We start from the raw sequence: 12,414 nt of genomic DNA on the forward strand, positions 1-12,414 counted from the left end.
ACTGAATTTACCTTGGAATTTGTTACATACATGAAAAATATTTTCCTTTATATTAATATTAGTTATACAGTTTCCATTTTTAAAATAATGGGAAAGGAAGTCCCTTTTTTGTTATGGAATTAATCCAACGAGAAGGTCATGAAATCTGCCCCCCACTCCTGATGCCCAATCAAAAAACTCCTGCAAGCACTTGCAGGAGTCTTTTTGTAGTAAATCACAAATGGATATTATCCCTGCAGCAGATTAGCTCTCAGAAAATATTTATTTTATTAAAAATTACATTATCTGTTTGAAATTTTCGCCTCGCACAATAAAATATTAAAAACAGATGCAACTTGTCTCCAGAAATCATGACGGTAAATTACATCATAAAGAGCAGAAGATATGTTTTTTCCCCCATTTCTATTGAAAACACCATTCATTAACTTATATTAAACGATAAATAAAATATGAGTGTTTAATACATAATTCAGTAAATACTTAATAAATTACACATTAGGAAGACTCACCCTTGTTTTGTAGAAACGTGTTAAGACAGAGAAACCCCCTGATGTTCATCATCACAAGAGAAACTTGTATCTGTACCGTGGACCTCTAAATTCGCAGACAGGTTTGGACCCTCCTCCTAGGAAGTGACGTTGTGTATCGATAGTTATAAGAAAGTGACCAATGGCTTTTGTTTATCCTTTAATCGCTCTCCCTTCGCTTGGGGGTCGTGACCTCTTTCACCGCGTTGTTTCTGAAAGGGATTCTTCTTTCATTTTGACAATTGCGTAGTTTAAAATAAATATATATATTTCTTTGATCTTTCTTCAAGAATTTAATATGTAGCATTTGTTTTAAACTTGTTTGCATTATTGTATTTATTATAAGAGAATCGATTCACTTGTAACTATATTTACTAACAGTTTGAAAAAAAAAGAATTATTCTAAAAATTAAAAAAAAATAACATCATATTACAAATCAAATACATCTTTATTTATTACCTTTTCTAAAAATCATACTTTGAATGTTTTTTTTTTTTTAAATAATTGTGATTGATTCATTCAGAAATATCATCACTAGATTATAAAACTTTAGAAATTATATATATATTACAGAGATCTTTTAGATTTAACGAACTAATGATTAATAAGGGTTATTTAATTTGACAAAATTTTGAAACTTTCTATTTTTATTAATTTCATTAATTATAAAAATTTTATTATATTTATGATTAATTTATTACTTTCTTATTATCTATAATTATTTCATTTTATATTTGCAGTTGGCAAAATACGTACCTTCTTTATACTACTAAAAATCTTTTAGTTTTAAAGGTACAATCAGTATCAAAATAACGTGCAATAAATGAGCTTTAATAAATAGGCAGAATACATGAAATAAACTTTAAACTAGCATATTTTAAATAATTGTTAGTTTAAATAATGTGAAAAAAAAATTGCATTACAATTAAAAAAAAACCGCTTTTTCAATTTTATTTGGTTATGACATTATTTTTCGAAATTGCAAACTTATACATTTTAATAAACAAAATTGTACGTTAGCTTTTTAAAAAAACATTATTTTCTTCTCTTTTATAATAATTTTTATAATAAATTACAATTCGCAACACAAATAATACAATATATTTTTTTTTCAAATTTAATAATTTATCTCTTTTTAGTAAATGATATTTTCAATCGCTGTGTTATATTGAACTAGATTTGGAAAAGAATTCTCTGCAATTAATTTTTTGCCTTTTATTACCCTCTTACATTAAACCCAACTCAGAAGACAAGGATGCCAAGTAGTCGTACTTTATTTAAGAATTTCGTGCTAGTGTTTTTAGTTACACAATTTCACTGTTGTCGTTCTGACCATAAGGTCACCCAATCAGCCGTGGATTACTTGCAAGAAATGAAAATAAAATTAGAACTGGCAGATGAAAATGCTCCATTAGTAGCAGCTGATAAGCAAAAATCCTCAATAAAAGATCTTCAGTTAGAAAGTTTGACATAGGTGATCAAGTTGTGCTATTGATTCCAGATTCCAATAACAAAATATACGCAAGATGAAGAAGGTCCAGAAGTGATAGTTCAGCAACATCATCCCCATTCATATAAAGTGAAACTACCTGATGGAAGTGTGAAACATGTTCACGTGAATAAAATTCGGAAGTATCATCCTCGATCTCTGGCTGTGGGAGTTACTTTTGAAGAAGACAGTGACTTTGGAGAGATTCATCCATGTCCAGCTACAGCAAATATAAAATTCAATGAATCTCTAAGCAGTGTTGACATGACCCATTTATATCAAGATAAAGCAGAGGAACTTAGACAGCTGTTGATGGAATATGAAGAACTATTCACTGGCAAAGTGAAAATTGCTAAAGTAGGACCTCACCGCATACGACTCAAGCCAAATACGGAAAAAAAGAAACCATATGTTTACCGAATTCCAGAAGCGCTAAAATGCAAAGTAGACGAGCAAATAGAGGAATTTCTGCAACAGGGTCTCATCGAAGAAAGTAATGCAGAGAACGCTTATCCAATAGTGTGTGTTAACAAGAAGGATGGTGTCTAGCGGCTATGTGTCGATTACAGAGCTTTAAATGCAGTAACTGTTTCAGACGATTTTCCAATGGAAGAAACAGCAGAACTAATTAATTCCATAGGTAGTGCAAATATAATTAGTACTCTAGATTTGCTGAAGAGTTATTATGCAGTGCCCATGGACCTAAAGTGCAAAAAACTTACATCCTTTAAAACTCATAGAAATCAGAATCAGCTTAAGATTGTGAGTTTTGGTCTTAAAAATGCATCAGCAACATTTCAGAGAGAAGTGAATAGAGTCTTGTCTCAGTACCGAGTTTTTTCACGTGCCTACATTGATGATATTGCCATATTTTCGGGAAGTTGGAACGAACACATGATTCATCTGAGAATCATTTTGTCTAAGTTACGAGAACTCAACTTTACTGTGAACTTGAGAAAGTGCTCTTTCGTGAAGACTCAGATTAAATATTTGGGTCACATAATAGGTTCAGGCCGACATAAGCCTGATCCTGAGAAAACCAGTGTGATTGAGAACTTGCCACGTCCAAAAACCAAAAGATACCTACGCAGTGTTCTTGGTTTTTGCAATTATTATCGTGACTACATACCTTGTTATTCAGCGCTTGTGTTTATCTTTAACAGAACTTACAAAGAAGAAAGTCGCAGATAACATTCCTTGGACACAAGAACATGATGCGGCTTTTCTTCAACTAAAAAAAGCGTCATTGACTGACTCACTGCTTGTCAACAGTTGACCAGAGACTGTTGTAGATGGGTGGTCAACATCTAGGACATCAATAGCAAGCTTTCTACTTGACAACAGACTGTCACAGGTGGGTGGCACGTAGATGATAGACCGAAACAAGATGGCCATGGCACCTAGTCACCACACACTTCATCGAAAGATTAATTAAGGGTTATAACTGGTAAACAAAAAATCATTTTGAAACGTCGAAGCGTGTAGAACTTCTTTGATAGTTAGGTAACAAAAAATTGAACTTACCTTTTTTCTTACTGCTTCCGAAATATGATTACCAGACCACACTTCTTTTCCAGATTACAACACCACAAATCCAAGTCGGCACAAACATTGGTAGGTTACAATTTAGGTTATAATTTGATTGGTGTAGAACCACAGTTAAAATCGCCGTTTTCGTATTTCGATCGGTTCCTTCCTCTGGCGCCATCTGCCGCTTGAGTTCGAAAGCCCAGCATGGCACCAAGTCACCCCGTATGGAACTTAGTCACCCCGTTTGACGGTATGTATTAATAATGAAAATATTAATCAAGAAAAAATATAATCATTAAAATCTAGTTTATCTGGGATAGTCAACTGAAAGTCGACAATTTCGGAAAAATAAGACTTATCTTAAGACTCCTTTCAGTCTTCAGTTTTGTTCTTTTCGAAAAAAAATTAAGTTTACTTATTTAAATTAATTAAGAGTTTAAAAGAGAAATTCTTATGACTTGCTTTTGTGAAATAATTAGCTTCAAGAAACTATGATACTTACTCTTAGTCCAAAAATAGGTGGAAAAAGATATCAGAACTGCAATAAATTTCGTCAAGAAAAATAAATTAAAAACTCGTAATAAGTTTGCATTATGTGAACAGGAAAGTAATGTCTTTTACGTGCTTTAGATATTAAAATGAATTGAAAACAATAAATTGGTTTTTAAGACTAACGAATATTTACTGAGCTGAAACATCACTTTCCGGTCCACCTAATAAATAAAAATGGTCTTTTCATTATTCTGCAGAGTGGGTATGCTTGCATGGTACTTTTTTCTAAGAATTAATAATTCTTAAAATAATAAAAAAATATGAATTTTTTTTTTATTTCATGGTGTTCCTTTTCCTACACATTCCGTCGCAATTTCAGGTTTCAGAATCTTGCAAAACATTAAAATAAACAATTGTAACAACTGTGGTGACAAAAACTGGACCAATAATTTATGAGGTAGGAGACATTCAAGACATTGAAAAAAGTTTGAATAGCAGAATTAAAATAAGGTAGTTTAAATCCAATTAGAATTATTTCTCAAGAAATACTTTAGTCGTCATTAGGTCATGAAATTTCTCATACTTAAAAAAAAGTTTCAAAGACCAGCAATGAATTACGAACGAAAACAAGTATTTTTGAACACCCTATGCCAAAAAATAAATAAAGCAATTAACTTGAATGATAGATTAAAAAAAGATTGATGATGGATTGATAGATGAAATAAAAGATTTTAATTTGCACTCTATGCATGTGCGGAATAATTTTAGAAATGTTTTTATATATTTATTATATATTAAACAAGTGATTAAGAATTTAATGTATTCTTTAAAAAGTAATGATAATCACGTCTCCACTTCAAACTAATCATCATGTAGATTAGGGAAAAGATATACCACGTGATTGCTATTTATTTTATGGAAGCCAACTCAGAAGACAAGGAAACCCTTAATTTAAGAACTAATTATTTTGTGAAAGGCCTTTAAGAACTGAGTTTGCGTTACTCGAGTGATAATTCTATTGATATTATTCTACTAATTCTATTAATATTATTCTATTAATTTTTCAATGTTATACTATAAAAAAAAATGTACAATTGTAAACTTCAATTTTTTAAAAATTTGTCTACCATATTAAATGTAATGACAATTAAATGAATACCCTTGGACGACTAAACTTTTATTGCTAAATTAAACCCTACGAATGACCTAACTATCTCTAAAGTTATAAAGTAATCTTCTTAGTATTTCTTGAGAAATTAATAAAAATGTCAAAATCTGAAAGCGTCTCTCCCATTATTGTAGGGCATTATTGTTACTCAATAGTTGTATTCTCTGTTGAATAATTACTCGCACAAACATGCGGAAGTAGAGCGTCTATCAATAATTCACAGTAAATCATTCTTATCTCTGAGATAACAATTAACAGCTAACAATTTAAAACTTGCGTCTTGAATTGCAGATGATACTAATTTTTTATAAAATTATTTTTAAAATCTTAAATTTCTTTACTTTTTTCTGATTTATCCCTTTTCATACGAAAATAAGAAAGCTTTTCTCCTTAAAAATCCCTTGCGCCTCCGAAAAATTCCGCAAGTTTCACTCTCTGACTAAAGGAAGAATTAATCAACTATGTCGCTTAAAAGCGAGGTAAATCGGTTTTCCATTAGAAACCCTTTATCGTCTTTGGCATCAATCATTCAGGTACGGGAGAAACTTTTTGGCGAGACCTATAAGACAGCATTTTTCTTAATTTTGCCACTTCGTTTAAATTAAAAGAGGGGAAATAACGTAATCCTCATTAACTTCCTGAATAATTCCATTAGTCTGATTGGTAAAACATGTCTGTCTTGCTTTTGACATCAAACAGTGAGGAAGAATAAAGTTTGGATAAAACGAAAGCGCTGCAAAAAAAAAGTGGGGGAAGGGGGGGGGGACTCATGAAGCTATTCTTCATTTTAGTCGCTAATTGGCTAAAAAACAGTCGCCGATTTTACGCAACTCATTGTAAATTAGTTGTTTTTACTCATATTTCTACTAAAATAGTCGCCCTAGTTGATATTGTTTTAAAATAGTCGATTTAGTCGCCAATGGCAGCCCTATATTCATAACAACAAAGTTCAATATCCAGTGTATTGTTACATACAAAAATTTCTTTTTATTAGAATGTCATATTACAGCTCAAGAATTATAACAAAGTTGATTAAGAAATGCATTAATCCTTATATTATTTAGGGTTTGAGAACACTTAGCCCACCACACATGCGATTCAGGCATAGATTCGCCATCCTCTTTGATGTCATCGTGTTCTGCGTAATCACAGGAACTGAAATAATCCTCATCTTCCGATTCTTCCAGATAAGCCCAAGTTTCAGCCCTTTCACACATAATATCAATATTCCTATCTAATTCCTCGATGCACAAATCTATCCTGTTCATATCAAAACGTTTTAATGGAGTTTCATCAACAGGAAATGAATCAAAAAAATCTCTGAAATACTGAAGGTAGGATCTTTGAAACAAGAAAAGACTTTTTATTTTCATGTACGTTCTACCACCGCTTCTATGATATAAGAATTTTTCAATAGGTGTAATAGCCTCTACCATCAAAAATCCAATTTTTTTCTTCTCTTCGTCGAAGAAATGCAATTGGTATTTATGGGCTATTGCTATTAGAAGGTCTTCTGTACAGCACACTGCAATACTCTTTAAAGCATTAGAAATTGCTTTCCAAAAACTATAAAATTTCCTACGAGGATGAGCATAGAAATTAAAAAGACGTTGGAATTCTTGTATGAAATGCATTAAATATTCGTCTGAATTCTGTTTTTCACAGTCAAAATTATCAATATCCAAAAGAAATCGAGATATAAGCTCACTTGCTTCTTTCAAGTGATGAGTTCTATTCTCTAGGGACTTCAAGATAAATTTATTGATGCTATATTCAGGTTTTTCAGAATTAATTATGTCTTTAAGCCGATTCATAATTAAATCACTATTTAAAGATTTTTTATCCGAATTAAGTTCATTTATGGAGCTAAGCAATTCAAAAAACTCCCAGGCATTGTTACTACTCTTGGTGTCTTTTAAGTGCTGCAGTAGTCTCTCTTTTCTTGGCATATAATAAAAAGGCACCTAAAAAGAAACAAAAAATAGTATAAAAATGACGTCAGTCTAAATTACAGATTTTCTTCGTTGGAGTGGCGTTTTGAAATTTTGTGAAAAATATTTACTTATTTCGAGGAAATAACTAATTTTGTCATAATTTGAGCATGTCAAAAATTAGTTTCTCAAGACTTGATGGCTATAAAAAATGTCGTGATTTTTTAAAATCATAGAAATTTAAAGAAATAGAAAAAAAAAAAAATACTTTTATTGATTAAATACGAAAAATAATAAGAAAAAGAAAGAAAATCGTAGTACACACATTCCTACATAATTGAAAAGAGGAGGAGAGGGAAGGGTAAAAAGCATGGAATTGGTTTTCTCCCCAGATGGCGTAATCGAGCGTTGCTATCGCGAATGCTTACAAAGGCTTTGAAACCTTATAAGCATTAGGAATGTTTAAAATTGTTATGTTTAAATATAATCAATCATCAATGCCTTTACCTATTCACCCTCAAATGTATGAGGATTTTCCAGATGTAGATGGAGCTTGATATTGCGCTTGTCCAGTGGACAATGTATAGTTTGTCTTTGTAAAAAACTGTCCATAGCCATTCGTCTGGAGTGGTGGTGGTGACTATAGTTACAAGGTTCAACTATTTCAAGGGTAAGTTGGGTCGTTATTTAAGACAGTTTTTGAGTCGGGCTGGCAGGAGAAAGAGAATCAAGGAAGAAAGAAGCTCCCCTCTTTAAAATGCACTATTTCTTGTCTCCATAGCAGCAGACAGCCTTAGACTTCGTGGCGAGGGGAGTTCTTTCATAAACAAACTATATAAGTGAAATTTGATCGCTTGAATATGAGACAATTTTACTTGCACGACAAGCACAAACATTGAATTTTTTTTCTTCTGTCACTTACTGATCTTTATTATCCAATATTATACCTTTCCAGCCAGTCCAATATATTTTAAATTTAATAAAAACTGTTGTTTTAACAGCTTATCTCAAAAAGAACAAATTATCAAAAGAGAGAAATATAATAAATAATATAAAAATGCTTTGCAAAGCCAGTTTGTGTTTTACTATTTTCTCAAGATTTAAAAATTATGGATGAATTTTAATTCTCATTTAAGTAGAAAACGTTTTTTTTCCTTTTTTTTCTGAAAATATAGTAATTAAATAGTGTACTATTGGCAAGTGAATGAATTTTACGATGGGTACTATAGTTAAACACACATAGCTATTTTTAATAAAGTTTCACTTAGTGGGTATTTTTGTATATCTCTATTTTTATAACACTGTTTTTTGAATGAAAAATTATTTTAAGTTCGTTTGTGAAATAAAAATAAAACTAAATTCATTATTTACGAACGTGAAATTACAGAAATAAAAAAAGAATTAACAATTCTCTAACTAAAGTTGTAGGGTGATTTCTTTTATTGTTAATTTAATGAAAATAATAATAATAAAAATTATACTAATATAATATTAATTAAATCATAAAATAATTGAGCATTTTGAATTTTTATTTCAGAATATTCTATTTTAAACTATTTTTTCCTGAAACTGCCTTTCAGCAAAATATTTTGCATTTTTAAATTTGCAATTTAACTAGAAATAAGTTTTAAAATAGCTGATGTTTGCCCTCACATAAGAAGAATTATTATGCATAATGATGTTGCTGTAAGATCCTAAATATTACTAGAGATACTTCTAAGAAAATATATCGGCATTTAAGAAACTTACTTGACTCCATAAAAATCATGATTTAGAAATGCAAATAAGATAAGCAGCGAAATAAGGAATCACCAAATAGCAACCTTTTTCAGAATTAGAGGAAGGAAGATTTGTCATCGTTGTTGTAGCTTATCCTCCAAATGTCTGACGAAGTCAGACAAGGTCCATCAGACCGTTGACCCTAAGGAAATCGAGGACCAGAAGGGGGGATACGTTTAAGACATTAATTAGGCCCATCTTAGAGTATGGTTTCCCTGTTTACAACTGTGCCTCAGTCACCAACTTGGGTAATTGTAGAAAGTTCAACTCAGTGCTGCTAGAATTATTATTGGACTAAGACGCAGCTGTGCGAGAGAAGTAGTTCTCTATGAGGCTAATTTGCAACCTCTCCAAACTAGAAGAAAGGCCAACCTTACCAAATATTATAACAAACTTTCTAGCAACGGTCAGCATAATAGAACCCAAGTGGAAATACAATCAAAGACTTAAGAAAAACAGCTTCTTCAGTCAGGCTAAGCTTCTGTGTTTGCCTTATGATGAAATTGAGGCCCACTCCTTAAAATCTTGTCTGAATCCCTCAGAAGGACTCCCAAAAGTTTATTTCCACTTCGATTTTACTATCCCGATCACCAAGAGGGTCTTCATTCCAGCTCATCTCTGACAGTTGGCTTGATAAAAAAGATCTCCGACAATACCATAAAACTTTTTTACGGGCGGCATTTTACTGGACGACCACGCAGGCAGTGGCATCTACACTGAGAAACCAGCAGTGTTAAATAATGACTAAAATTTATGTTTGAAGTTATATCAATAGATGGCGCTGTGCTAATTATTTTCTTTCTCATATTTGTTATATTTTTATTCTCTCTCGTACTGTCTATGTTGAATAAACGTTCGTTTCTCAGTAGTCATATTTATTTTGGATATTCAAATATCTTTAGAGTGCAAATTTGATATGTTGCCGAAATCCCCGGAATAGGGGACTTTTTATGGAATTGAAAATGTTTGGAAGAATACTTGGATAAATTAATTTAGGACTATGGCTACGAAAGAAATGGCAGGGAATCAAAAAATGAAACGAACTGTGGTTAGACAGCTAACTACTAAATTAATATCGAAAATAGAAGCGAGTTTGGCAGATGAATCGCGGGATGCTGAAAAAGCAGAACTTTTATTGGATTTAAGTGAGCAATTAAATGCGAAAATGATGGAATTAAAACAATTGGATGAAAAACTGGAATACACTGTTGCTGAACAGGAGTTCGAAAACGAAATAACCACCTGCCAAGAATATCAAGAAAAAATAGTGACATGGAAAGGTAGGATTCAGAGATTTTTAAATCTATATTCTTCTAATTCAAAAATTAATATCGAAAGTGATAGAAACGAAACTGCTGTTGTTAAAACTGAATCAAAAATAATGAATCTACACTCGTCAGCAAATAGGAACATTTTACGGAGATTCTACCAAATGGTAATAAAGTTTCACTTAGTGGGTATTTTTGTATATCTCTATTTTTATAACACTGTTTTTTGAATGAAAAATTATTTTAAGTTCTTTTGTGAAAAAAAAAAAAACTAAATTCATTATTTACGAACGTGAAATTACAGAAATAAAAAAAGAATTAACAATTCGCTAATTAAAGTTGTAGGGTGATTTCATTTATTGTGAATTTAATGAAAATAATGTTAATAAAAATAATATTAATATTATATTAATTAAATTATAAAATAATTAAGAATTTTACATTTTTATTTTAGAATTTTCTATTTTTTCCTGAAACTGCTTTCCAGCAAAATTTATTGGAATAGTAAATTTGCAATTTAAGTAGAGAAAAGTTTTAAAATAGCTGATGTTTACCATCACATTAAAATAAAACTATTATGCATAATGATGTTGCTGTAAGACCCTAAATATTACTAGAGATATTTCTAATAAAATATATCAGTATTTAAGAAATTACTTGACTCCATAAAAATCATGATTTAGAAATGCAAATAAAACAAGAGGCGAAATAAGGAATAACCAAATAGCAACCTTTCACAGAATTAGAGGAGGGAAGATTTGTCATCGTTGTTGTAGCTCCAAATGTCTGACGAAATAAAACAAGGTCCATCAGACCGTTGACCCTAAGGAAATCGAGGACCAGAAGGGGGGACACTAATTAGGCCCATCTTAGAGTATGGTCACCAACTTGGGTAAATTGGAGATTGTTTAACTGAGTGCTGCTAGAATTATTACTAGAATCTAAGACGCAGCTGTCCGAGAGTTCTCTATGAGGCTAACCTCTCCAAACTAGAAGAATATTATAACAAACTTTGAAGCTATAGTCAGCATGAAAGAACCCAACTGGAATAACAATCAAAGACTTAACAGCTTCTTCAGTCAGGCTAAGCTTCTGTGTTTGCCTTATAATGAAATTGAGTCTTAAAATCTTCCCTCAATTCAACTTCGATTCCCGTTCACCGGTTCCAGCTCATCTCTGACAGTTGGCTTCATAAAAAAGATACCCGACATAAAAAAATTTTACGGACAGCAGTAAACTGGACGCAGGCATCTACAGTGAGAAACCATCAGGTCTTCAAAAGTGAATTAATAGCAATTGAACAAGGCCTTGAAGCTGACTAATTTTTCACCGTTTTATCATTAATAATCTAAAATTAGGTTTTATGTCGGAAAGTTAAATTGCCAGTTCTTATGCTTTTTTTTTCTTTTCTTCCAGAAGTGGACACGTACCTAGGTTCGCAAACCCTTAACCGTATAGTCCACGTCTGGACGACAGTCTAGCTCGCACAAAACTCGGCACATTAGTAAACCATTACAAAATTCATAACTGCACCACCACAATTACAAAGCACAATTGTCCAATACAGATGGCAATAATGCGTATCACATTAGTTAAATTTATTAAAAAAAAAAAATTTTAACAAAAATATTTGAAGCAAAGAGAACAATAAATGAAGCGAATTTTGTGTTATATACATAATAATTGAAAAAAAAGAAGCAAAAAGAAAACAAATAAAGAAAATGTAGACGAGGACGAAATGTATAATGAAGGACAAAATCAAAAACTGTTAAACACTTTCAAGATTACTTAAAAAGTCAGGTTTAATTAAAATTTCAATAAAGAGTCGTTTTCTGCTAGAAAATTCATTACGTTAATTAATTTAGAGTTTAATGTTTTATTTGTAAGAAAGTTTTTTTGCCAAATATGTAAATTATTAATGTTTGAAAGTCGTGTATGCCATGATATTGTGTAAAGACAAGTTGATAAGTAATGCTCTGGTGTACCTGGTTGACCACAGGTACAAAGGTTTGTATCCGAGATATGAAGGTAATGAAAGAAAGAAGGAAAAGGGCCGTGACCTGTTAGGAACCAGATGACTTGTTTAATTGGAATTGAATTAAAGTAGTTGACATTATTGATGATGTTAAACAGACGTCTTCCTCTATCGGAATTATTCCATTGGTTTTGCCAATTACTAGATAAAGATTTTTTAAGAGATTGTTTTAGGTGTGAAACAGGGAGAGGAAA

The 12,414-nt window shown here is 31.4% G+C and overlaps 1 protein-coding gene and 2 long non-coding RNA genes across 4 annotated transcripts in view; 1 reads left to right on the plus strand and 2 right to left on the minus strand.

Annotated features, from left to right (window-relative positions):
* LOC122270570 (uncharacterized) overlaps positions 1-12,414 on the plus strand; it is a 187,297-nt gene that overhangs the window by 112,865 nt on the left and 62,018 nt on the right. The window lies entirely within an intron of this gene.
* LOC139427078 (uncharacterized) overlaps positions 1-12,414 on the minus strand; it is a 165,438-nt gene that overhangs the window by 94,527 nt on the left and 58,497 nt on the right. The window lies entirely within an intron of this gene.
* The window catches only part of LOC107447602 (uncharacterized), a 31,404-nt gene continuing 25,161 nt past the window's right edge, over positions 6,172-12,414 (minus strand). The window contains exon 4 of the mRNA XM_021147211.3: positions 6,172-7,171. Within this exon, the coding sequence (XP_021002870.2) occupies positions 6,218-7,171 (954 nt within the window). The 3' untranslated portion in view covers positions 6,172-6,217. The remainder of the gene's footprint in view (positions 7,172-12,414) is intronic.

Source organism: Parasteatoda tepidariorum, chromosome X1 (genome assembly GCF_043381705.1).
Source record: "Parasteatoda tepidariorum isolate YZ-2023 chromosome X1, CAS_Ptep_4.0, whole genome shotgun sequence".
NCBI lineage: Eukaryota > Metazoa > Arthropoda > Arachnida > Araneae > Theridiidae > Parasteatoda > Parasteatoda tepidariorum.